At 42.2% G+C, this 27512-nt stretch overlaps 1 protein-coding gene across 7 annotated transcripts in view; it reads right to left on the bottom strand.

Moving 5' to 3' along the window:
- KIF16B (kinesin family member 16B) overlaps window positions 1–27512 on the bottom strand; it is a 314095-nt gene that overhangs the window by 133530 nt on the left and 153053 nt on the right. For all 7 annotated transcript variants that reach the window (XR_003524843.2, XR_003524845.2, XR_003524844.2 and 4 more), the window contains exons 13-17: window positions 25965–26084; window positions 25020–25071; window positions 23000–23137; window positions 6851–6933; window positions 5332–5420 (exon numbers count right to left, since the gene is read on the bottom strand). Coding sequence is in view for 4 of the 7 variants with exons in the window: in XM_027623368.2 (XP_027479169.2) it covers window positions 5332–5420; window positions 6851–6933; window positions 23000–23137; window positions 25020–25071; window positions 25965–26084 (482 nt within the window). In the remaining 3 variants the exon portion in view is untranslated. The remainder of the gene's footprint in view (window positions 1–5331; window positions 5421–6850; window positions 6934–22999; window positions 23138–25019; window positions 25072–25964; window positions 26085–27512) is intronic.

The raw sequence follows: 27512 nt of genomic DNA, 5'->3' as shown, positions 1-27512 counted from the left end.
GTGGTGTATACATACAATGGAATGTGATTCAGCCTTAAAAAGGAAGGAGGAAGTTCTGACACATGCTACAACAGGGATGAACTTTGAAGACATTATGCTAAGTGAAATAGGCCAGTCACAAAAAGACAAATACTGTAGGAGTCTACTTATGTAATGTACCTAAGGTAGTCAGATTTCTGAGATAGAAACTAAAATGGTGATTCCCTGGGCTTGGGAGACAAAGAGAAGGGGAGTTTAATGGGCTTAATGGGCACCGAGTTTCCATTTTTATAAAATGAAGAGTTCTCGTGATTAGCTGCATGATAACATGAAGGCACTTAACACTACTGAACTGTACACTTAAAAATGGTTAAGGCAGTAAATTTTATGTTAAGTGTATGTTATCACAATGTAAAATAGAGTGAGGAAATGAGCTACCAAATGCTTATAAGTATATAGAAAATAATACCTGCGGCCATATATTTTAATCATGGTCATAAATTCTGGACATGCTAATCAGAATTTATAAAAACATGACATATGCACAGGTACCATGGTTGTGCCTACAGACCCTGACCCGCCATCTCTCTCCTACTTTTAATCCTACCTGCCCAAACCCCACAGTGCATCTCCCCAGGAAACAGCTGTCTGCTCATCTACACTTGGCTATTTTTTTCTTCAGTGTGCTCCCCAGCCAGGCCTTAACCTGTGGACTCCTCTTAGTGTCCCTTTTATGCTCAGCAGGACTCTCTCCTCCCAGCACTCCTCTGGTCTGCTCACAAAATTTCCCTCTCCCAGAATCTCTTCTCTCCTGTCTGCCTCTCCTACTTGCAAACATCTCAGAGCCCAGCACAGAATCCAGTTCATCTGTGAATCTTGGAGAGAATTTTCCAGAAGAACTGAGGGGAGTGATTTGGGATTCCTAAGGGGTGAGGGCCTAGGACCAAATCTTCAGTTAATATTCTTCCCCACTTTGTCCTCCCAGCTGAGGGAATACTACAGACTTCCAATAGCGTCATGTCTTCAACTACAGAGAAGAAAGCAGTAGACTAGGGGCTTCAGACTGATTTTCACTTAGGACTCCTTATAACACCCCACTAGCCCCTTCCCATACTACCCTTCTCCTGAGATGGGCTCTGGCTATTTATTCCAGGCTGGCTGTGGCTATGGCACTGAGAGTAAGCTGAACAAGGTAGAAACTGGGGGAAATGTCATGATAGGGACATTTGGGTTGAGGACAAAAGGGTTCCTGTGAACCAGGCTTAGGACTCAGATTACACAATCCTGGCTGGAAGCAATCTCCATGTCAAGAAAGATTTGTTCTGGAAGTCTCTGGTTTTCTAAGTCACCCAACACATTAGAAGGCATGAAGAGGATCCCTACATGAAGAGGATCCCTTCCTAGACCTCCCAGGGGTGGGCTGTTTACACCACCACTCTCCGCCCTGAATCACATACTGCCTGGCCTTCACTCAGAATGGGTTCACAGGCATGTGCCCGTTCTCCCGGGCAAAGAGAACATGCATCTGACACTTACAGGTTCTCCACACAGAAGACTCTCAATAAATATGTGCTGATCTGTGGAAGCATCTCAGTGCTACTTTTCCATCTTGAGAAACTAACATGTTCTTGTGTCCAAGCAGCTTATTACTAGATTTAAGTAACTATCTAGCCAGGGTCCAAGTAACAAACATATTTCTTTCAACGGTCTTCCAGTTTATTGCGTGGTACTTAATTTAGGCTGAGAGTATTTACACCTGTAACATCAAAAAAGGTATAAACAACATGGCGATACTTTAATTCTGCTTCATTTTGCCAAGTTGCTGGAGCAGACACCTCGTGACATCCATAAATCAGAGTAGGAAATTTTTTTCCAATTATGTTTTAATTCATGGGCAATCATTCTCTACAGCAGGTGGCAAGTTGAGGGGGGCTAGACGTCAGGGAGCATGAAGTCAGGCTGGTGAAGTATTGAGTAATTTTAATTTGAATTTTTACAAATGAGTACTGCAGGGGTAGCAGAGACAAAATGTGCCTGTGAACTGAAGCCAGGTGAACAGGATGTATAACAGCAGTACCAAATGCATCTAGAACCATCTCCTCAGCCAACTGCAATGCAATCTAACACAGATGCTGTTTCTCACTTGAATTCTCTGATTGCCTTGGTCTAATTAATTTCATCATGAGACCGTCTTCTCATTTTTTGCTCGAGGATCCTGAACATGACCTTGAGATTATTCAAATAACTGCAGTGTCATTTAGGAATTGACCCATGTGACAAAAACACATTCTTTTGCAGAATATGCCATTTTCCACTATTTGGAACATCCATGCCCAGAGAAATTAGTGAAAAACTTTTCCCAGAAGGATCTATGTATCCTACTGAAATTTCACTCTTAATCCGTTTGCTAAACATTTACTAAACATGTTATGTGAATGACATTTTAAAACACAGAAATTAATATGACAAGCCTCTGACCTCAAAAAACTTCCAATCAAATAGGAAAGACACTAACACGAGCCAAACTCCTGTGCAAACCCTGGCCCACACCAGCCCTCCCTACCTCCCCATCTCAGGAATGGACACACCATCTGCCCAGCTATTTACATCTGAAACCTGGGCATGATTCTTGATTCCACCACGCCCCATCTCTATGGCTACCACCCAGATCCAAGCCACTCTTGCCGCCTTTCTGTGGCTCCAGTGCCTTAAATTAAATGTCCCCTCCTCAAGAAGCCCTCCCTGACCGCTCCATCAATTACTGCTCAAGACATTTCCTTTCATTTTCCCTTTCTACACTTATTTCTAAGTTACCTGTGACTGCCTCTCTTTTCCTGCCAGCTGTAAACTGACCCCGTGGGGGCTGTTGGCAACTGTGCCCCTGGGCTAGAACCCTGCCCCGCCCCCTACAGGAGGCACGCAGAAAAGACATGTTGATTGATGATTGTCCAGTGTCCGTTACAAAGAACACCAAAACCAGGATGGCAGAAATGGAGGAATGTACAGTGAGGAACGAACACTTCCTTTTGATTGGGAGAACAGCTTCTAGAGGAGCGATCCTAGGTACTGTGCTTTAGAGGAAAAGTTTGTGCATCTCAAAACGCATGCAAGGCTCCACAACTAGCAAAAGACAAGCCCCAAAGGCATGGCTAGTCCAGCTAAGTCTGAACAATGGAAAGGATCCCCGAAATGGCTGGAACCCAGAACACAAGCACAGATGTGCTGAGAGGACAGCACGCAGAGGGGAGTGTCTGAGTGACACAGTAAGGGGTTGGAATTTTATTTTTTTAGACCATGGAAAGTCACTGAAAAGTTCTGAGGATGAAAAATTAATATATTCTAAACTACATTTCATAAACACTGAGAAAAACTGTTGTAACTTAAAAACCAGCCAACCACCCAAAATGGCATCACTTTTAAGAGAACTACATACACATCCACCTATATTTGGAGGCGGAGAAAAGAAGGATTTGGATCGCATCTGTAAATGCCAAAGGAGAGAGGGGCTCACAGTCGGTGACCCTGTGTCTCCAAGAGGATGAGCTGACTACAGATCAGGTTTTGGTTTACGAAGGCAATGAACAGCCACGTTAACATTTCCAAATGGTTTCAAAGTAAAAGGCATGAGGATGGAGGATAATGAAGCTGGCAGCTGGATTCCAGGACTGGAGCCGGGTCCTGGGCTGGGACATGATTCCAAGCGAGCACATTACACATTCCGGAAGAGTTTAGTCAAACAATATTGAACAGATGGGATCATAATCCTTACACAGACATTAACACTAAAGACCTACATATGATATTAAACAAAGTGAGTGATGAATGACTCCATCTCAGCCACAATAAAAGGCTGAAACTACTGCAAGGGATCAAAGACCTCCAACAAAATGTGCCTTTCAAAGCATCGATAACCCAGGTGCTTGGAGGGCTTTACCAATACGGCTTATTCAAGACCGATTTATCTGATGAGCGCAACTCTCCTCAACAGCGCTGTAGTAGGATGGGGGAGCTGACCAGTATGGGCAAAGGCAGTTAACTGGGACTTGTGCTTGCACGAGTTCTGGAGGGAAGAAGAGGCCCAGGAGCCTGCAGCCACAGTATTGCACTAACTGGTGGTTGGCTTTTTTTCCCCTTTGGGCTTTTTGTTTGTCTGTTTGTTTTGGCTCAAGCGAGATGTCAAATCTGGGCTTCAGCTTGCCTATAAAATGAGGAATCCAGAAACATGATCAAAGGTCCCTCCCAGTTGTAAATGCCTGTGACAATGAAGAAATTCCTTGCAGGCACACCTGCTTTCCACAAACCAGGGAAGGGACTTGAGCCAAGGACGGATGCCTCCCAGCTCATCCAGGCTCAGTGTCTGTGAGTAGTGCTGAGGTCGGGGTAGGGGGGTGCTCAGGCAAGGAGCTGGCCCTAGGTCTGAATACACGCCCAGCTGGCGAAAGGCAGGTAGTGACATGGTCACTGCATGGGCCGGGCATCAGTAGGTGTGGACTCCTACCACAGCTCTATGAGACCGTGGGCTGGCAAGCTGGGATAAACTCCACATCTCAAATGGGGATGGAGTCACAGTGAGGATTATGAGACAACAGATGTAAGATGCTGAGTGCAGTGCCAGACATACGGCCACTCCTCGGTACGTGACAGTCCTAGAAGACGTCGTTGTCAATTTTATCTCACTTAGCTGTTGCAATTACCTCCGCTGCTTTCTAGGACATTCTCTCTGTAGGAAAGATAAAATTATGGAGCCTCACAAAACTGGGAATGATCCCAAAGCCCTTTCTTCTGGTTCCCTGTTCTTAGGCATTTTCACCGTCACTACCATGTCAGCCACGCTGACTGCCCAAGGTCACCCAGCCATGAAGTCCATCTAAAACACTATCATTTGTGTCCTCAGGGTCCCCCCAGCACCTGGAAGTAGTGAACGTAACTTCCCACGCTCCTGGATGCTTAAGAATCAAAGTTCTCTGTTATTACAGTAAGTTTATAAAATGAGCTAAAAGTGCCTAAGACCAAGGGATCATGCACTGAGTAACCAAAGAGCCAATTCTAAAATATTAGACAAATACGAAAATGATAACGAAGCCTGTAACAGTCCTCACTAATGCCTCTTATGCTGTGAAGCAAAAAAATCTGAATACACAATCTCATTTATTTCATGATTACAACAAAGTACAATTATGTACGTACAGAGCAAGCACTGGCAAGCGACTTGGAAATTGGCGGGGCTGACTTGCTACGGAGGCGCGAGGCTTGACTGCAGAAGTTTCATTTTTATCAAGTGACTTGAATGGGGTTGGCACAATAAACACAACAGTGACAGTCACGGGGAAGGAGGCGCTGCCGTTCACTTACCCTGGGTTATATAACATGACCGCAGACAGGTTCTCACAAGACTTGGAGAGGTCAGTCATGGACAAGCTGAAGGAGGACAGAAGGCCACTCTAAGAGCAGACACAGGGCAGAGTGGTTACCTTAGTGGGGAAGAGAGGGCCAGCGCCCTGGACTCACTGCTTCCACCCTGTGAGAAGCAATGAGGCGCACACACCCCCCGTTAGCACGCACCAAAACTGGTCTATCTGGGGAGGGGGGGCACATCAGGGAGAGCTGGGCGATGGATGCCTCTCAAACCCAAGCCTCAGCTAGGCACAGGGGGGCACCGGGGCCCCAACATGTCCAGACCGGGAAAGCTAGCCAGGAACTGCATCACGGTGGGGATTTCCGTGACCATGCTGCGCAAAAGTGGAGGGAAGGGTCACCCTCCATTGCTGGCGGGAGCCGTGTCCTGTTCTCAGCAGCACTCACTACGTGTACTGAAGGACCAAGGTGAGGAGGGAGAGGGGAAGGGAGATCCAAAAAGGAAGTACTTAACCTGTTTGCTTCCATGGAAAGCTACTGGCAAATATATTTTCCTCCCTCTCTCCCTCTGCATCTGTGTACCAAAAGGGACCCTCCAGGGAGACCCTGGGCTGCAACAGATAAGAGGCTTCACTGGCAGCCCCAGAGAAGGCTGGGATTTGCAGCTTTGTTATTTCCCATTGAAGGCACTGGCACCCCTGAGCAGCCCTCACAGAAGGAGGCTGACTTGCAGGGGGCTATGTAACTCAGGGGTGAAGGGCAAACACTACAGGTCAGCAGATCAGGGCTGCAGCACAGGCTCGCCACTTGCTGGTTAGGGAACAAGTTAGTCTCAGTTTCTCTTCTTGGTCGTCTGTGACATGGGGGTAGGAACAGCTGCTGGGCAGATAAAGCAGTAAAATATGTGTACAAGTTTTATACAATGCCCGGCTCACAGAAATGTCAGCTGTAGTCTTTACTTTCCTCAGTCTAAGGACAGTACAGTGTCCCTAGACAGATTTCTCTCTCATCTCTTCCTCTCTCTTTCTCTCTCTCTCAGGTCCTCTACCCAACTCCCCCACTCAGCACTTAAAGTGCCCTCTGGATGTCCCTATCCAACCAACTGTCCTAAACTCACCCCCTCTCTGCTTCACACCCCAACCAAAAGTCCAACTCATTGTGGCTGAAAATAAAAAGTGAGCAAACTTTTGAAAGAAACTGACTCTGATATTGGGTTAACTCCTAAAACAGATCCTCACAAGTGGAAGTCACCCTCCAGTTAATGCAAAATAATGCCCAACTCCTTTGGGGGTGGAGGGGTGAAGAGAAGGGTCTAGAAGGAGCCATTTCTCCTTCTGCTCTGGAATTCACCAGCTTGCTCTCCTACTTGATCAGCCAATCATCCACTGAGCAACAACTCCCTAGAATCAGTGCAGGCTACAGAATGACTTTTCTGGCTCCATACTCCCGAAAACCAAAATCAAGCCCCAGCCCCAACAGGATCAGAGTTGGCTTCCGGAGATTTTATGCTGCTCACCTTCCTCTTCTCCCTGAGCTTGGCAGCCTCCTTAGGATGGTTAAAGCGAAACATATTCGTTCTACCCAAGAGTATCACAGCACCTAAGAATATACAAAAACACAAGTAAGCAACTTGGTTGGTTGACAACATGATACTGTGGAATTTTACAGCTGAAATGTAATTTCCAGTGCACTATAAAACAGTAATAACAAGGGAAAGCCTTAAGTTCCAAAGTCTGCCTACATAAGCCAATTTTAAATCTGCAAATATTCTGATTTTTACAGCTGAGTGTCACAATACTCATGTTACCAAGGCAGAAGTGCTGGATTCAAGCATTATATTACAAGATTTAAAACTTAATATCCAGATAATTATACTTTTGATTGTTGAGAAGAAAAAAAGAAATACATTCCACAAAGTGATGCTGTAATACCAAGCAAAACGTATGGTCACAAATTTGGGAAATGTTTATTAATGCCAATAAAAGAAGAGATCCCAAAGGAAAAAGTGCTTTCAAAAGAAAACATGGTGAAATCAGCGGAGTCCAGGTAACCACTACTAAAATCTACTTCAGAACTTGACAGGAAAGAACTTGTGTACATGTACGGTCCGTTTACATTGCTTCTTGTTAAAACCCTATTAAAATTTAGATGGCCACATCAGACACATGAGAAAGGCTCCCTTTGATCGATCAGCGTCCTGCTTGTTTGGAAAATGACTGCAGAAGAGGCAAAAGAATTCAATGTAAAAACCCAAGGGTAACAAAAACGTTAGGTGGGGGGCACATTTCAGCATGATTAAGCAAATAAGCAAACAAACACTTTCTATGGTCAGAAGTGTTCAAAGCTGGCATGGGTGCCAAGGAAGGCAGCGAGCTCCTAGTCACTGGAGGCACCTAAGTAAGGGAAACGATGTTCCAGAAGAGATTCACCATGTTCATCTGGTTCCATCCACACCTGAGAGTCTACCACACCTCAGAAAGAGGTGTTCAATCCTTGCCCTGAAAAAGAATGCAACTTATTTGTGAAGACAGAACACACACTGAAAGTCTACCACGCAAGACGGCAGGTGATAAGGTGTCGAGCATCTAAGTGACGCATGCCAGGCTGCCGTAGGTGGGGACACACCTAAGCTGGGTCTCACATGGCAGCGAGAGGACAAGAGAGGTGGTTCCAGTCTGGGGTAACCATGGGGAAGGGCTAAGCCTCAGCAGGAGAACGGGCCTGTCATGTTGGGAGAGGAGGGAGTCAAGTCCACCCAAAATGCAGGGCATCAGAAACAGCAGCAAGAACAGATACTGGATAGATGACACAGAAACACACCATGAGGACCTGGAGAGCCAGGGTGGGGAATATGCACCAAATGCCATAAACTGATGGCCAGAGAAAAGCTTCAGCTCATAGATGTTTGGTGTGCCCCAGGAAACTTTTAAAAACTGAAATTATTAGCTGCCAACAGTTAAAAATCTGCAGTTTTCACATAAAGCTCTGAGTTTCTTTCTGATTTCCCTTCAAAAACTAGAAGGTATGGTATCAGTAGATCTTATTGCCACTTGGCAAAAATCCCTGGGCTGCTGAAGGCTGCCTCTTTTGGACAGGGCACGTGACCTCTGAGTGACCACAGTCACCAACCTCGTCCCTTGGCTACTATTTCCACCTGGACCCTGCAAGTAATACCATAGCCCCAGATAGCTATTTTAGAGCTTCAGACCAGTATATCCACCAGCCTACTCAACATATGGCTTCATATTCTCAAAGGAGTTTCAAATTCAATATGGGACGGGTTTAGATCATAACCCCAGGGAACAACTGAAGGGTTGGTTCTGGTGGTTTTCATTATTTTGTGGAAAAGGAGTCAATATGGAAAGGAAAACACAGTTTCAGTAGACCTAGAGGGACAGCAGTGGATATTAACCAATCTACAATCTATGTATCCCCCCTCATGTAAAATTGCATTCGTATATTTTCCAGTTATGGAAAGGCACCATGACCATAATTAAGAAAGGTGCTTTCCATGCCTCTTATGACCACGGACTCAGAACTGGGTGCCATACAGAGAAGTCAAAAGTTAAACAGCCATGTCTAGGATATATGTATATTTAATGCTCTCAAAGTGAAATTAGAGATTAACAAGGCAATCACATTCAGTGTATTAATTACATTTAATACAATTCTTTTTTTTTCTGTTAATCAAATGCCCAGCCATGCAGGTTGAAAATTGCTAAAATATGTTAATGGAAAAATAGAATGATATTTCAGAGACATATTTCATATCATATTAAATCACTGAAAATAATCTTGCCACCCATGTATTTACATGAAATATACATAAAAATCCCTCTAAGAGTTATACAAGAAAATAAAACTACCCATGACCATTCCTTGTTTCCATCTAAATAATGTGCACAAACTGCCTGCCACATAAGAAGAGGCTTCGTTAAGGCTGGTTTCTATTTCATTAGATTCCTTTACTCAACAAAAACCCAGTGACTTAAAGAATTTCCTTCATTTTTACATTACGCTGCTGTTAATTCCTTCATTCATTGAACAAGTACCTCATGAACCTGACTGCACGCTAATCCCTGTGATAAGCACTGGAGATACAGAGTTGAACAAGTCAGACATATGCCTTGCCCTCGTGGGAGGGGGAGGTGAATAATCAAAAAATTCCACAATCAGATGCAAAGCTACAACTGAAGGAGAGATCCTGTGCCCAGTGCTCAAAGAGCACATAAGAAGAGAGCTGATTATAGGGGAGGTTAGGAACAGGTTTCCACCACCTGAGGGAGGTGGAAAGTGGTGCCTAAGACAAGCTCTGAGGATGAAGCAGGGGCAGTGAGGGAGTGCCATATACAAAGGTCGTCTGGCAGTTAAAGATGATGATGGTGGTGCTGGTGATGCTGAGCGCTTGGAAGATGGTTAAATGCCTACAGCAGAGGGAACAGGGAAGAACAGTACACATGATGAAGCTTGAGGGAGGGAAGGGAACAGACCACATAGAATCTTTCAAGATACAGAGAAGTAACTTTTATTTCATGTAGGTACAGAGGAAGACAGTGAAGGGCTTTGTGCAGCAGCATTACATGATTTGATGACAGTTGTAGAAAGTTTGTTCCTTCAACTGCTTGAAGAAGGAACCAAAGAGGGCAAGAATAGATGAAGATAAACAAGGTAGGAGGCTATTGCAAGGGTCCAGGTCAAAGGCAACAGTGGTTCAGCAAGGAAGAGGAGACAAGGAGGAAAATAAACAAGTCAGGAAGATATTTAGGAGATAGGATCAATAGGACTCCACCATGGGCTAGATATGGGGAGAAGGGAGGTGAGGGAGATGCTCCTGGGTTTTGGCCTGCAACAACTAGTTGGATGGGGAACTGTTCACAAAGACTGAGAACAATGGAAAAGGACCAACACTGGGTTGTGAGAGAAATTGTGAGCTTGGTTTTATGCATTAAATCTGAGATGCCTTTGGAAGGTGGAAATATGAAGCTCTGGAAGAAAAACCTGGGACATCTATCGATCTATCAGTCTATCTACCAACCCACCTACTGAACTACTTACTCTCAAATATATATAAATATAAATATAAATATATATGTACAATATAAATGTATATATAAAATACAAATATATATAAAAATATATATATACACATGCACATCCATAAGTGTACATATCTACTTAACATCTGTGTGTAAGGTTGAGACCTGGAGCCCCAACCTCTTGATGCAGCCAACAGCAAGCTAAGCTTAACCTCTCCAGAATTCAGTTTCCTTATCTAGTCATTAAACTGGATATTTTCTGAGGTTCCTTTCAGATTTTAAACTCTTTAACTATGAACTACTCCTTGATCTGAGGTTAACATGATTAATCACAGCAGATGGACTTTTCTGATGCACTCAGTTTGTAATTTCTAGAGCATACCTAAGCCTCCTTGTAATATATGATGACTTCTCTGAGATTACCTCAGAGCCCGTTAAATACCACAAGGTAGACAAATTCTAGACAGTCTTTAAAGGAAATGGAAGGGAAATGACATTGTAAAAGGGGACACAGAGGCACTTGTTAACAACCAAAAAAAAAAAGAAAAGAAAAAAGCTTCACTTAAATCTCTTTGAATGAAACCACGGAAGGCTGATTTCACAGATTTTCTGTTTTAGTATTTCAGGTACACTGAAAATGAAACTAAACATGTAAACATTTCTAGGGATTTCTAAGGAGTATAGGGACAATAATCATTAATATCACTATTAATTACCCTCCTCAAATTTTATGTGAGATTTTCTAATTCTGCTACTGCACAAATAAATCAACTTTTTTTTCCTATTAAATGTTGTCATATGAATATTTCTGAGGTGACAATGTACAAATTAATTAATTCTGGGTTATAATTAATATAAAAATGTAAGAAAACTGTATTCCCAAAAGTGAATGGTCCAATATGATAGGAGTTTAGAGGCTGAAAAATAAGGGGCCTTGTGAAATTCTGCTTCAGGCTCCAAATTCTGAATTTAATCACTTTAGAAAGCCCCATCCCCACCCCATACACACAGACAGGCTATAACACACTACTAGAGCATGCCCAGTGAGAGAGGTTTTTATTTTGGATACAACTGCCAGAAAAGCAAAGCTCTGCCTAGGAACCTAATTTTCTAGGATGGTACTGAGATATAGGTCAGGGTGAGATAGGATGGGTGAAGTTCTTAAAATGTGCTTATGTGGGATGATTTTCCTTTGGATTTAAAACATCTGCAAAACATTTATATTAAAATAAGTTAATGATAATGGCACCATTTGGGGGACCTGATAAAGAAAAGGACTAATTTCCACTAATATATGCCAGGACTTGAGAACACATTACATAATATGTTCGAAGGCCTTGGACTCTTGTGACATTGACATTATTATTTCAGACACCTGAATTATAGTAATTTTTCTCTAACTCAAAATGGCTTCGGGCGGTGAGATGGGGAAGATTAAGATCTGACATGGTGCTTGTGGTAAGAAAATTTCATATGGATACTAATGAATTCAACCAGGACACATGGCTTGGGGTTCACAGCTGGCTTGCAAGAAGAGTGACAGGCACTCAGCATCAAGGGTAGCAGATGTCAGTGTCAAAGCACACCATCGGGTCGTCTGCTGGTGTTTGTGAAGGCTATAAATACACATGACACCTTCCCAAAAAGCTACAGAGGCCTGGCCACCTCCCTTTCAACATTTATAATTCAAATATGGATTTATAATTTCCTGCTTTAGATAAATCACTTAAACCCTTGTTTACTCTTGGTAAAGTAAAAATTGCAAACCTGGATTGTGAGACTCTGGAAAAGAAAGTAAATCGATTGTCAGTCTTTGTCATTGAGGTTTCCGGCCAAATAATCCATCATGAATTATTTGCCCAACTGTATGCACATGCTAAACGTGGAGCTGTGTAAAATTCCAAGATGCTCTAGTCCCATCACCCCAAATAAGTGTTTAGATGTGTGTGGGGACAGGGGTGGGGTACATGGGGATGGATTTTTTTTCTTCTGAAAGCCTCAGGGGAGATACAAAAAGAGTATATGGAACAAGTCTCATCCTTCTGAAGGAAAATGCAGAAAGTGTATGAAATAATTAGAGGGTGATTCCAGACAGTAGACAATAAGATGACAAATTCTAAGGTACTGAATGGAAGGCATTATACTAACTGGTCAAGCTATTATTAAATTTCTTTATTTCATATTCTTTGTTACTGACAATACTGCTTATTCTGTTAGTAACAAGCTCAACTATTCAGTTCTAGCCTCCTACACACTCCAAGCTGTCAATATTTTATTGTTCCTTCCAAAATAGTTCTTCCAAAATGCTTCCCTTCACTCTAAGCAACAATGATCTCTTACCTCCAGTCCCCTTTCGTTACTGCTCATCTCCAAGCCCCCTTGGGCTACACAAACATGGCACCATCCTTCATCTCAGCGACATTACGCATCTACCGAATGGTGAGCACCTTCTAGTCTGTGGTTCCCAAGCCGTACAAACCCGCCATGAGTCAGCAGCCCTGGTCCTCCACTGCTCCTGTCCTCCACTTCACCCACCCTCCAGGCTTCAGACATTTCTTCACTACGCACTTTGGTCAAGCACATCTATGTCACATCTACATTACTTCTTCACCACGTGCCATTATGACAGATATGTCATTCACTTCAGAATTCAACTTTAGGTAAATTTCTCCTTTTTTGGCAGTCTACAGCCACCCTAGGGGAAGGGTTTCGGTTCTGCCCCAGATGGAATAAGCACTCCCCGCCCTTTCTCTCCCACTGAACGCCACTGCCGTGCGGGCAGAATGCAGGCAGCAGTCAGTTGAGGGCCCTGAGAAGTAAACAGTAACAGTTAGGCTGAAGAAGACAGGGATCTGAAGCACCAATGGAAGGATGGGGAATTTACCATTTGCCCCCTCCAGTATTCCCTCCCTTAGCTGAGGAGGAAACCTAACAGCTGACATCAGTGCAAATGAGAACTCCAGGAGATGCCTTCCAGTTCAGGTTTGAGGAGGAGCGAGAGGGTCCCCTGGCAGCAACGCAGGTAGCAACGGGGGGCCCCCAGATGCCTAAACTTATGAGGAAGGGGAAGATCTCTCTCCAATTAGAGGGTGGGGCATACCCTTGTTGCTTCTTCCTCTCTCTCTGCCCTCTCACTTCTTGGCCCCAGACTTGGGCACAAGAGCAGGAAGAACAAGAAAGAGGACTATACAGCACCAGATTTCTAGCCAGATGACAGAAAAGGAAAGACTCTTCAGTGTTGACATAGAAGGAGAAGTTCAGGAAATCAACCTCACAGAACTGTTTATGAACTCCTAGGCCACTTAGATCTGACCCTCAACAGCACACAAAGACTTCAAGAACTGACCTAAGATACAGACCACTGCTCAGGTCCCAGACTGACTCTTGGGTAGTGCACACACAGGGCAGACCAGAATAGCACCACAAAGGCTTTGCAAACTGAATTGGCACTAAAGCCAGAATCACAAAGCACGGAGGCTAATTCTAATTTACAGTCTGAATCCAACCAGGTCCACTGTTTGCCAAAACAAAACAAAGCAAAATCAATGTTTCCCAAAGGATTTAAATAGGACTCAGAGTCTCATAACAAAATATCAAAAATGTCCAGGATGTAATCTAGTATTACTCAGGATATGAAGAACTGGGAAAATCTCAATGTGTATGGCGAAAAAAGCAATCAACAAATGTTATGTGGAGATCACAGAGATATTAGATGTATTTGATAAAGATTTTAAATCAGCTATTATAAAAATATTCAAACACAGGAGAGTAATCCTGAAAGGTAAAATGTTTCAAAAATAAAGGATATAAAGAACAATCGATTAAGAACAATCGATTATTATAACTAAAGAATACAATAAGCAAAATTGGATGGGCTCAGTAGAAGGTAGAGAGGAGAAAGTCCATGAACTTGAAGACAGACCAACTGAAATGACCTAATCTGAAAAGCAAAAAGAAAAAAGTTTACCAAAGGATAAAAATAAGTAAACAGAGCCTCAGGGACCTGTGAAAACAATACTGAAATACTTATGTAACTGGAGCCCCAGAACAAGAGAAGGAAGACTATAGAGCAAAGAATGGCTGAAAAATTCCCAAATCTGGAGAAAGACATAAACCTACAGATTCAAGAAAGTCCAAAGATCCAAGATCCAAAATGGGTAAACGCCAAGAAACCCATGCCAAGGCACATTGTCAAGCCTCCCTATGGGATGTGAAGCTGAAAGTGACATTTAAAAAGGAACAGAGAGATTATGAAAAATAGATATGATGTCTTTAACAAGAGAAGATGAATCAATAAGAGAATAAGAGGTTAAAGAGACTGACATTTGGTTGCTGCATACACCGAATTTGGGCACCAAGAAACCATCTTCAATGTGATTGGTTTTGGTCAGCTGGTCTCACATTAGATGTTCATCAGCATCACCCATACGACTTGTGAAAAACTGAAATGCTGGGCCCCATCCCTACATTCTCTGACTCAGGAGGTCTAGGATGGGGCATTTCAAAATGCTCCTAGGGACTGCTGCTATTGTTGATCTGGGGACATGGCTTTTAAGAACTACAGGCTTTGGGTAGAGTCTTTAAAAGAGTCAGGGCTTTGGCTTTCAAAAGCATCTGCTGAAACATCCATGTGCAAGAGACAGGTGTCAGATGTGCAGATCTCAAGTCTGAGGGAAAAATCTAATGATACTGAGTGTTTATGAGCAAGTGCAGGTGAGTTCAATGGGAGGCCAGCCACTGATATCTGTTGGCTGCCTATAATGTTCAAAAGGGCTCTTTTGTTCATTACATACCTTGGCTAAATTGCTGGAAGATCCATTTCCCTTGCTGGTTGCACTAAAATTCTTTTTTAATTTGCCACTGAACAACTCACAGCAGCCCTAAAGCAAATGAAAATTTTATCAAAGCCTCCTCAGCTCACTCCCCAGACAGTCACCTGTTTCCTCTTTCTGAGTGCTTGAATAGACACAAATATACTTTGGCACTGAAGCATAACACATTCAGATGCACCTAGGTGTAAAGTCCCCAGATGCATTTCTGCAGCACGTCTAAAAGGACAGATGAACATTCAACGGCTCTGACAAACCCGCAAGACGACCAAGGGAGTCCATGGATATGAATGGGAAAACTGATTACCTTGTTTAAAAACTACCAGCTGTAAAATAACATTTTACAGGAAAAAGACAAAAATAATAATAATTAACATGACAGAATAGGTCCTAGAATTGCACAGAAAATGCTGAAATACTTTTTGAATTGTAACTCACTTGATTTTTGTACCAATTCATATTAAGTATATGGGGAGTGGGGGGAAAGAAGACAAAGAAGAAGAAAAACCTAAGGTCTAAAACTTTACCAAGAACAGCTCAAGACCTATGGACTAGACACCATGGTCAAATTCATGCTTTCTTCTCCAGCAATTGCCTCTCTTTCTACAAAATCACACTACGGAATTATTCTATGAAATTACTCGGTGCAATGATTCTCCGGCATCGTGGGAGTGAGGAAGCCAAGCTCCAGAGAACACGGCAATTGAAGAGCAGGTCAGATGCAATGCTACATATGCCACGCACGGTTTCTTGGAAGAACTCAGAGAGGAGGAGGAGGAGGAGAAAAGCTTCATATACCAGGCTTACGGCAAGATCCATTATAAATGTCATTACAGTTAATTCTCACAGTACTAGCAAACACTTTTTATTTTAGTGATGTTACCAGATGGAAACACTCCTGTAATTTTAAGGCAGGGGAAGTACTGTTTATGGAACCTGAATAAGTAAGGCTGTTAACAGATACAGGTAAAAAAATTTCCTTGCGATGGTGAAAATCTGCTAAATGTAGGTAAATCTCCTATTAGTTGATATTCACAAGTATCTTAAGTGATCTAGATAAGGAAGTGGTAATTACTACCTGTGCTTTTTAATGGGACAGCCTGACTAACACATTTCCAAATGAAGTAATTTACTAATGAAAAGAGACATTTAAATACCAAATATCAGCAAATACTGGAAACTGGTAGTGAAAAGACAGGAAGCTGTTGGTAGTGCAGGGTAAACCCAGAATCCAGTCAAACGCAGTTAATACGGTCAGATCATTGTGACTTGGGTTAACATCCATCTACTTTCTCTGTTCTTGATACCGTTCCTTAAATTGCTTCATGGGCAAAAGCCAAGATTTTTGGAGTATGAATATACTGCCATGTATTTCTGTAAATTCATGTAACATTAATTCTGTTTCCCAATTATTACAATATTTTAATGAAGTCCAAATTCTTTCTCTTTTTCACTTTGGTCTTGCTTTTTTTGTTAAAAAATCAAATCTTGGGGCACCTGGGTGGCTCAGTCCTTAAGCGTCTGCCTTAGGCTCAGGTCATGATCCCAGGGTCCTGGGATCGAGCCCCGCATCAGGTTCCCTGCTCCGTGGGAAGCCTGCTTCTCCCTCTCCCACTCCCCCTGCTTGTGTTCCCTCTCTCACTGTGTCTCTGTCAAATAAATAAAATCTTAAAAAAAAAAAAATCAAATCTTACAGGGGTGCTTAAGTGGCTCTGTGGTCACTCTTCATTTCAGCTCAGGTCACAATCTCAGGGTCGTGGGATTGAGACCCTTATCAGGCTCTGCACTGAGCATGGAGCCTGCTTAAGATGCTCTCTCTCTCTGTCTCTCTCTCTCTCTCTCTCTCTATCCCCACTGACCTCCACATCCCCCCATGTGCTCACACACGCTACTGCTCTCTCTAAAAAAAAAAAAAAAAAAAAAAATCTTACAAATATAGCTGAAAATTCTTTTGTAGTCCTGCCTGATCAAAAACCCCCTTTTTCTCCAGAGGTTAAGACCATTCCAAAGTAGGCATGTGTTAGTCCCATTCACATCTTTTTATTTTTACTACATATTTTCATAACCAAAATCAAGACATTATATACTTTGTGTTTTTAAAACATGTTCCAGTTCTCATTTTAATAATCCTCAAAAGTTTAGAATTGTTTGGGTCCCTGGGTGGCTTAGTCATTAAGCATCCAAATCTTGATTTTGACTCAGGTCTTGATTTCAGGGTTGTGAGACTGAACCCTGCGTTGGGCTCTGTGCTCAGCAGGGAGTCTGCTTAAGATTCTCCCCATCTCCCTCTCTCTCTGCCCTGCCCCCCTCAGGTGTGCACACACACTCTCTCTAAAAAAAAAAAAAAAAAAAAAAAAAAAAATTAAGAACTGTTAAGTGGAGAAGTCTAACCCTTAATTTTTGAAGGACTATACATGTTCTTTCCCTGGTGGGATCTTTTAGTCTTAAAGTATGTGCATTTAAAAAAAAAGGTATTGTCTTGCTTCTTTCATGTAATTCCTTCAAACACAAAGTCATCTTGCATTTCATTACCCTAAGACTTGCTAATGACATTTTTACTCAGTACATGGGTGTTTAAAGACTTTCAAACATAGTACTTTTATGTCTGTAGCACAGCAGAGCACCAGAGGAACTCAAGCCAAAATCATGGCACCATGGTAATAAAGCAATTTAGATAGCCCAAGGAAAAGAAAATTCTGACTATTAACCTTAAATGTCAATTAGCACTATTACTTTCTTCGGACAAGTCAAAAATTTCGTTTCAGTCATTACTAACCTGAATAGGCATATTTTTTTAAATTTTTTTATTGTTATGTTAATCACCATATAGTATATCATTAGTTTTTGATGTAGTGTTCCATGATTCACTGTTTGTGTATAACACCCAGGGCTCCATGCAGAATGTCCCCTCTTTAATACCCACCACCAGGCTAACCCATTCCCCCAACCCCCTCCCCTCTAGAACCCTCAGTCTGTTTTTCAGAGTCCATCATCTCTCATGGTTCGTCTCCCCCCTGACTTACTCCCCTTCATTCTTCCCCTCCTGCTATCTTCTTCTTTTTCTTTTTTCTTAACATATGTTGCATTATTTGTTTCAGAAGTACAGATCTGTGATTCAACAGTCTTGCACAATTCACAGCGCTCACCATAGCACATACCCTCCCCAATGTCTATCACCCAGCCACCCCATCCCTCCCACCCCCCACCACTCCAGCAACACTCAGTTTTTCTCCTGAGATTAAGAATTCCTCATATCAGTGAGGTCATATGCTACATGTCTTTCTCTGATTGACTTATTTCGCTCAGCATAACACCCTCCAGTTCCATCCACGTCGTTGCAAATGGCAAGATCTCACTCCTTTTGATGGCTGCATAATTGAATAGGCATATTTTTTAAATGGACTTTCAATTAAGGTAAAAATTAAAGATAAAAAAACTTGATAAAAATACTATATGGGTGATATATTTATTATTTATCTACCATGCGTCAATCCACAAGAGAATTAGAGACATAAGCAGATGACAATAGAATAATAAGCAAATTCTTTGAACTAAATAAACAAGCTAATAATCTTTTTTTGTGGGGGTGGGCAAAGGGTAGAGAAGAAATTCCCAATATTAAATAATAAGTTCTAGGCAGTTCCCCTGTTGAACGGTATGTGCTCTAAAAGTTCCTTTTTCAATGTGTTGTTTGGAACTTAAAACTGATTTTCTCACAGAAACACCATTACGCATAAAAGTTAGCTTCCAGGCGAATCCAGAGGAGACTATTTAACCCATAAATGGCAGAAGCGGTGGTCACTGTCATCCACTCAGCCTCCTCAGCAGCCAGGACTGTGGATGGTGTGAGCTCCAGAAGCTCCAAACAGTCATGGGTAGAGCAGGGAAAGCACACAGAGGAAACAGGTGGAGGGCCAGGCAACAAAGCCAGGTGGATCCAGCAGAAAATATTCACCTTTGTGGGCTATCTGTGATTCAAACACAGCTTAGCTAATTAAAGTCCCCAATTATGATCCCAACCATTACTCATTCTCTAACTTCCTGTGTGTGGCTCCACAGACACCCCAGGCTGCACCTGAGATATCTGGAGGAACAATGCCCAAGACTCAGAAGTCCTAGAGTGAGGTCTCTGAATAGGTTGAACCTCACCTTCCCCATATGGTTTTAAATTGATATCCTTAAAGGCCCAATGTGCTCAAAAAATTTTCAATACTATCATCAAAATAGATTATTATAGCATGAAAAGATTTTTCCTCCCCATTTCTGAGCAGTTAAAGTATACAGCTACGTGGAGTATCTTGTATATGTGAACAAACACAGTTCAATAAGAACACATATTAAAAACTTCCCAAAGTTTCTTTGGAAGAAACTGATGAAAATTCAAATAAAAAAAGAGACGTATTGAATAAATAGAAGTCCCAAGATGGAAATGTATTTGTTATAATGTGAACAAATCAAATGAAATTAAAACCTAACTTCTGAAAGGATATTTTAGCACAAAAATAAAAAGATCCTAAAATTTCTTTGAAAAAAAAATGGGCATGAGTAGCAAAAAAACCACACAGGTAAGAAGAGAAATTAAAGCATATTATAATACAACAAGCATTAAAATTGTGTGATACTGGTACAAAAGCAGAAATACAGAGCACTGGAACAAAGTGGAAAGCCATGAAATAGATACAGCGCTATGTTTTAGTGTTCATTTGTGGTAAAGTAAATTTCTTCAAAAGAGAGGCGAATACAGGACGGGGTAAGGTTATAATAAATGATACACTGCTGTGGAAAACAAACTAAATTAGGTCTAACTCCAGATGTATTAAACAATTAAATCTTTCAAAATGAATTCCAAAGTTCTACCCATACATTAATAACGATGATACTGAAAACCAGGACAAGCCTCTTGTAAAATCCTGTAACAATACAATCATCATAACAAGGTCAACCTCGCCTGACCTAACTGAGAGAGATGCAGCACGTACAGAGATCTCTACAGACAAGGAGACATGTCTCTCACCACCCCTGCTGCCTAGAGGAACAGCAGCAGGAACCCCGCCTGAGATCCTAAGAGTGAACAAACAAGTGGTCTGGTCTGTGTATTCACAAGCAGAGACGGCCACTGAAAAGTCCTACATACTGACCTCCTGTCTGCCAGTCAATTATATCACTTTCTGGGCTCTCATCATGACTATTACTCTGCTGTCTGGCAAGAACCAGCTTCTCCATCCCATACTGCCAGAGTCCTTGTCCTGGTTGCAAAAACACAGAAAATGCTGCTTTGGTAACCATCTTTGGGCACTCACTGTGTCCCTGGTTTGGGCTAGGCACCTGGTACTACTGAACTCTGACATTCTTGGCCAGCTCCAGCACACTCAAATGTTTCCCAAGCTCCACTTACCCTGAGACTAAAACATACTAAGAGTACAAGAACAGATGAAGAGATCAATGGATGGGTGGATGAGTGGATGATTTGGCAGTGGGTGTATGGGTGGGTGCTCCATTAGAAGCTCTTAGAATGTCTTCAATGGATTCTATATTCCTCCTGTAAAGCATGATCATCCTGGTCCATGTTACATGTCCTTCATTTCTGAGATAACTCCTTGCAACTGATTTCTGCTCATGACTTTGCTAGCACCAATGAACTATATGCTTTCCATCTGTCCAATTTCCCCCATCTATCCAATTCCTATGTCACAGCAGATACAGTATAGTATATAACCACGAAAAACTGTTATTATAAAGATTATGTATAATATACCAAAAAGGGCTTAAGATATGTCAACTTCTTTCTTGCCTTCCCTCTTCCATGATTCAGTATAAAAGCCATTAGGCAGCATTGAGCAAAGCAGGCATGAGCAAGGGAATGGGAGGAATTTTTCATGTCTGCACTAGAAGAATGAGGGCGGTGGTGGCCCAGCATGGGGTATCACAGCCTGAGCAGAAAGAAGAGGGTCCTTGCATGACGAGGGGGCAGAAGTGACAAGATACTGGTTACATAATGGAAGTCAGGTTCATCACTGTCAGAAAAGGGAGTGGAGCTACAAATAAGAAAAAGGAAAAAACTAGAAAGAATGCTATGATATTGGGTTGGAATTAGAGGTACCGGTATGAACTCCTGGTCAGCAATATGGATACTGAAATACTGAAATAGATACAGACATAAATATAGTTGTATGTGTTGTACATACACACAGAGACCCCCACTTTCCCTAACTCTGGTGACCAACAGGACCTGGGAGCCGCAACACCTCAACAGCCATGAGCACATCTAGTGCCTGGATCTTAGTTTCTAAATCCCATTCTCCACTGACAGGAACCAAGGATCCTTGGAAAACTGGCTGATTCCAGGAAAGTGTAAAGATAAGCCTGGAATATCTTACTGTGTCAGAAAGTCAGGAAGGGCTCAGAGATGATAGGGACAAGCCATAAGGACACAGAAATGAGCTTGGAGGGACTCCCATTTGCCAAATCTGGGACAATTTGGGTATCAAAATAAATAATGATAGAAACAGACCAAAACCTACCAAACAAAATAGCAAGCCATGTGACACTGTTGATTTAAATAAATACTAAATAATAATATATATGTTATATATATAATAACAAAGAAAGAAAGAGAAAGCTCTTTCTTACAGTAAAAATCAAACGAATAAATGTAGAAGAAAATTACCATTTGGCAACTATTGGAATAATAATTAAATCAGACACCATCAATGCTCAAAATCAATGGATTCTAAAACCAGTGGGTGAAAGTATGATAAAGAATGGAATATTTATCATGTCAATATCCTTCCCAATATCCTTATCAATAAAAAGGAGAAAAGGAGTAGCTTCATAGTAAAGAAGCCTGGCAAGCTCCATTTTAATCAAATGACCAAAGTGAGTATCTCCTCAGTAATGATGTGAGAGAAACAGGGCACCATTTCTCTGATATTCCTGTCAAGAAGGCACAGTATTAAGTGTCATCATGAGGAGGCATCGGACAGACGCTATGTTTATGCAGAGGGACATTCTACAACATGTTTGACCTGCCAAAGTCCTAAAAGTCAGAGGAAAGCAAAGGGACTCTTCCAGACTGAAAGAGACAAGAGGGGTGTGGCAACCAAATACAACACAAGACACCAGACTGAATCCTGGACCCACAGCAGACACTATTGGACAAATGACAACAACTCAAAGGGTGTCTGAGAATCAGATGGCAGGAATGTACCAGTGTTAGTTCCCTAATTTGGAAGCTTATACTGTAATTACATAGGAGAATGCTACTGTTTAAGGGAAAAATAAACACTGAAGTATTCAGGGGTGGTGGGGCATCATGTTAGCAATCTACTTTCAAATGCTTCTGAAATTAAAAAGTTCTTTGTACTACACCCTCAGATTTTCTATAAAACTGAAATTATTTCAAAAGAACAAAAAAAGATATGATACAAGATCCTGTATGTATAATTACAACTATTCACAAAAGAATATAAATAGGGTAATAAAGTTATTAACAGCAAGCACAGTGTTAAGGTTTTTGCATTTAAAAGGTGTTTTAACTTAAAAAAAATCCTTTAAAGTCACATTTCCATAGAGCAGTAACTTTTAAGACAACTACGTATATGTTTAATTCAACAAGACAACTGGAATTATAAAGAAGTCCTCCAGCAAAACAGAAAACAGCATAATGAAGCAAAGTGTCTTCATCTTTTTTATAACTAATCAGCAATTAATTCTAAGATGCACAAGTGCCCCCATTACCTAGCCAACTTGTTCTAGAGCGATGACACACACAAAGAACTCTGAAAACCAAAACGCAGATACCTTGATTTAGGTGTGTGGCCTCCATGATCTGAACACCATTCACAGAGCACTGAGACCCGCTCAGGGGTATGAGAGTCACCGTTCCCCCAACATTCTCAAAGATGCAGTGCTCACTCTCTAAGTCGAGGCCATGAAGAACTAAGTTGGAAAAACATAAAAGAAAGATGATATTTTGTTATCTAGTGCAATGATTCCCAACCTTTATGTATTTTTCCATAATAGAATACTCTACCCCTTCCATGTAAATATTGTGAAGTGAACATTTATGTTCATTGAGAAAAGTGAACTTCAAGAGTTCGTGGCATCAACTGATAGAACTGAAGGTATCCTCTGAATGTTACCTCAAAGGATCTGGATATCACCCGTGTAAGGAAATAAGTTCTCGCATGCTAACTTATCTCATCTTTAGAGAGAAAATAGTTGAGCAATTTGTCTTCATTGAATACCATTGTGTCACTCAGATGTTGAATAAATTTCCCCCACCAGCCACCCAAAGGTCACAGTAAAACAGAAGCAACAAAAGAACTCCATGGGTCAAGGACTTATTATAACCTCCACACTTACAGACACTGACCCCCAGGAGCAGAAACCAAAGGTGACCTTGGCCTGGCATGGATCTTGGGAGGCCCAAGGAAGTCTCCAGAAGCTGTACTGGGATGCACACTTACACAGCCTTTGCCAAATCTGAGAGCACAAGACCTCCACTGACCTCTCTGAGTATGTGGCTGCTAAAGTATACCTAAACTTGTAGGACTATCCTGAGTTATTCTTGCTTGGTGAGTGGCCAGGCACAGATATGAAGGCCTGTCAAATAAACCTACAAGATTTTAGGCACCATTCTTAGCCAGTTTCTCAAAGACACAAATCCAACAGCTCCTGCGGCTCCCCACAGAGCTGTACTACTGAACTTTTCTGTACACAGAAAACATGTGTTCTGACCACTCATCATCATTTACAGCAACCCCAAAGGTCAAACACACAATTTAACAATCCAAAGAAGAGGACTGACACCTAGTTCTACTCAAGACCAGCTGAAACTGAGGACTTCTGGGACCTGGTTTTGCAGCAAATAGTACAACACGTAGAAGTACACTAGCTTTGGCTTGATGAATAGCTTATACTTGGCAGGAGAGCAAGACCATCGGCAGCAATTCTAGAAACAGCTGATAGGGCAGAATTCTTCCCCTGCCAATGCCCACCTTGTCACACACACATACACAGACCACCCACCACCACCGTAGTGGTCCCTAAGTTACACTTTCAAAGCCTAGCAAGACCTCACCCTGCTCCAAGGTTGAATCCCAGGTCATGTGTGTGCCTCAGCAAGACCTCACCCTGCTCCAAGACTGAATCATGGGTCATCTGTGTGCCTCAGCAAAGACTTTTGGGAAACCCAGAAGTCACACCTCCATATGTATGCATGTGTGTATTCCTACTCTCCATCATCATTATACAGCTAAGTGTCTACATCCTTCCTGTTAAAGTGTCTGATAGCCTTTATCTGTGTCTGTTGGCATTTTTCCATCACTAACCCACTGCAATTTAAATTACTCTTGAAAATTGTGACAGAATACAGAATGTATATAGGGTAGGGCAGGGGGATTCATAGTTCTACTTAATTCACTAAATTAATTGTTCTGTGTCACTTGTTTGAATTGAATTCAAAATTACAGAAATGCACATACTGATCAATACTGTATTTGAAAAAGAGGTGTTTTTTTTTTTAATCACTTTAGTGTCATTCAAAAGAAAATTCTTCATCAAATGATTTTTTTTTAAGATTTTATTTATTTATTTGAGAGAAAGAATGAGAGAGAGAGCACATGAGAGGGGGCAGGGTCAGAGGGAGAAGCAGACTCCCCGCCGAGCAGGGAGCCCAATGAGGGACTCGATCCCGGGACTCCAGGATCATGACCCGAGCCGAAGGCAGCCGCTTAGCCAACTGAGCCACCCAGGCGCCCCTTCATCAAATGATTTTTTAAAAATCACTGGGGGAAGAGGAAATTATAAAGATTCTCACCAATATCTTGTTCTGTTGAAGCATCTTCTCTACCAACGTATGTCTGACCTTCCTAGGAAGAAAAGTCAAGTAAGACTTATTAGTAAGAACATGAGGAATGGTCTGTTTCTCTATTTTTCATTTGAACCCAAGCAAGCTGGTGGCCAATGGGCTGAGCAGTGAGTGTCCTGGGCAGGCCACAGCCTCCGTGCAGGGAGGGTTCACTGAGGCTCTGAGACCATGTCCCACACTGTCCAGGAAAGGGCCGCACAACTCTTGAGGCTTAAGGCACAATCATGGGCTGGCTCCTACTGGGGCACACATCAATGTCTGTCCATGCCGGTAATCCCACTGATGATGTTCCTGATCCTTTCTGGCAAGCTTCCCCTCTAGGGGCGAGGGGTTCTTCGTGTCTAAAGACATAGTTTATGGGAGTCTGCGAAGCACAAATGCAATACCATTCTCATTTTAAGTAATGGATCAGAGAGAGGATACTAAGTCAAGGTTACAGAGGTAACCACTGATACTACTTGTGGTTAATTCTGTTCTCTTGACATGAATAGCCTGTTTGGGACCAGGCCCAATAACACAGGCAGGAGACATGCTTTATAATTAACGCGAGGGACCAGAAAACGACATGTAGCAAATCCCAGTTCCAGGTGGTTGTAACTTTCCTTCCTTGGTCTGTCTGCTTTTTTGTTCCTTACCTCCCTTTCACTGATTCTACAAAGTGGAAGGCAAAGTGAATGGATCTTCATTTAGCTTTAGAACTCCATAAACATGGGAACTTCTAATTCCACAGAACACCAGTGAACTGATGAAAATTCCCAAAGGGCTCAAAGATTTGTAGTGTATTCTCTAATGTAATAGCTGTGTTCACAGACTCAAGAGTATTAAATAAACTTTGCTAGAGTCTGAAAAGGAAACTGAACACGAAATTGTATGTTCCACTTAAGCAGTTTCTACCTTCAAGTGATATAATATGATTCCAGTACTCAGAAGGTCATCATCAATGCCAATCAAATGGGGCAGTTCAGAATCCAAAACAACTCCAATCCCTTCTTTCCTAAGGGCTAGAGTTTGTTCCTGAAATTAGGAGAGAAAGAAAAGGAAAAGGTTACTCAGAGGAAAGAGAATTTATTAGGTGTTTTTTTGAGTGTTAAAATGAGCACTATTTTATTTCTCATCAAAAAAGCTGCAAGAAAAATGGAAAACCTTCATGTTGGAATCCTGGCATATGGCAGGCAAAGTGAACTTGAAACATATAAAAACTCAACATAAAATGAAGTAAACTTATGGCCTGATGAATACAACTTCTTCGAAGCCAAGCTCAAACCTTACCTTCCTTAGGAAAGGTCCTAGGACCACCTGACTACAAAGTAATTTTCTGCCTCTTCAGAGTCTTTATTTCATTTAATGTCTAGAGGTCTCCTGATTTGCTGGCTCTTCTCACCAGTTACTATGGTCAAACTGTGAATGTTCCCCAAAGCAACTCTTTCCTGTGCATTAGTGACCCCTGTCCCAGAAGTACCTACACCTCTGTCTCCTACAGCAACTTCTCCTAACTACCAGGTCATTCCTGCCTACATACCAGTGGGCACAGATCTCCTACCATCAACCCCTGCCACAACCACCCCCCTTGGCCCTGCATCTCCTCCAGCTACCACCAATTTCCCTGTGCCTCTTTGGAAAAAATCATCTCCAAAGACTTCCCTACACTAGTGGTTTCTCCAATTCCTCCCCTCCTGCTCTCTCTTGCACCCATCCATGCAGGCTTTCATCCTTGGGACTAGAGTACCCACCGTCACTCTCTTGATGACAACATCCTGTCTCTGGTCTTCACCTGCAATCCATATACTGATGACTTGAATTTAAATCTCTAGACAGTCCTCTCCCTTGACCCCACACTCATGCATACACACGCTCATTTACCTCAGTGTATTCTGTGGGGATACCAAAAAGGCAGCTCAAAACGAGTATGTCAAAAAACCAACCCTTGACTTCCCCTGCCTCCCAAACCTGCACACCATACCATCTGAGTGAATGCCAACCTTCCTTCTAGTTGTTTAGACCAAAAATCATGGCTATACTTTGCTCCTTTCTTTCTCTAATTCCTACATGCTTAGTGTTGACTCGCCCTTCAGAATATGCCCCCAATCTGACAACATCGAACTACCTGCACCACATTCCTCCTGAGCCCCAACCACCATCATCTTTCACCTGGAAACCCATAATAATCGAGGCTACCACCCGTGGTGCCCCACTGTGGCACGTGCTCTACTCAGCAGCCAGAGGAATGTGAGGGCAGGCTGTTCCTCTGCTCAAATCCTTTCTGTGGCCTCCTATTTCACAGAGATGAAAGCCCAAGTCCTTGTGAGCCTCTACAAAGCTCTACATGATCTCATCTCTTGCTAATCTCCTGTTATCCTCTCCCTCTCTTGCCCACTCCTGTGTAGGAGTCCAGAGACTACTAACTATTGCTCAAACTTGCCAAGGTTGTGACATCCAAAAGGT

The sequence above is a fragment of the Zalophus californianus genome, chromosome 8 (assembly GCF_009762305.2).
Source record: "Zalophus californianus isolate mZalCal1 chromosome 8, mZalCal1.pri.v2, whole genome shotgun sequence".
Lineage (NCBI taxonomy): Eukaryota > Metazoa > Chordata > Mammalia > Carnivora > Otariidae > Zalophus > Zalophus californianus.
Note: the sequence above shows the minus strand (reverse complement) of the source record. Positions and strands in the feature narration are given on the sequence as shown.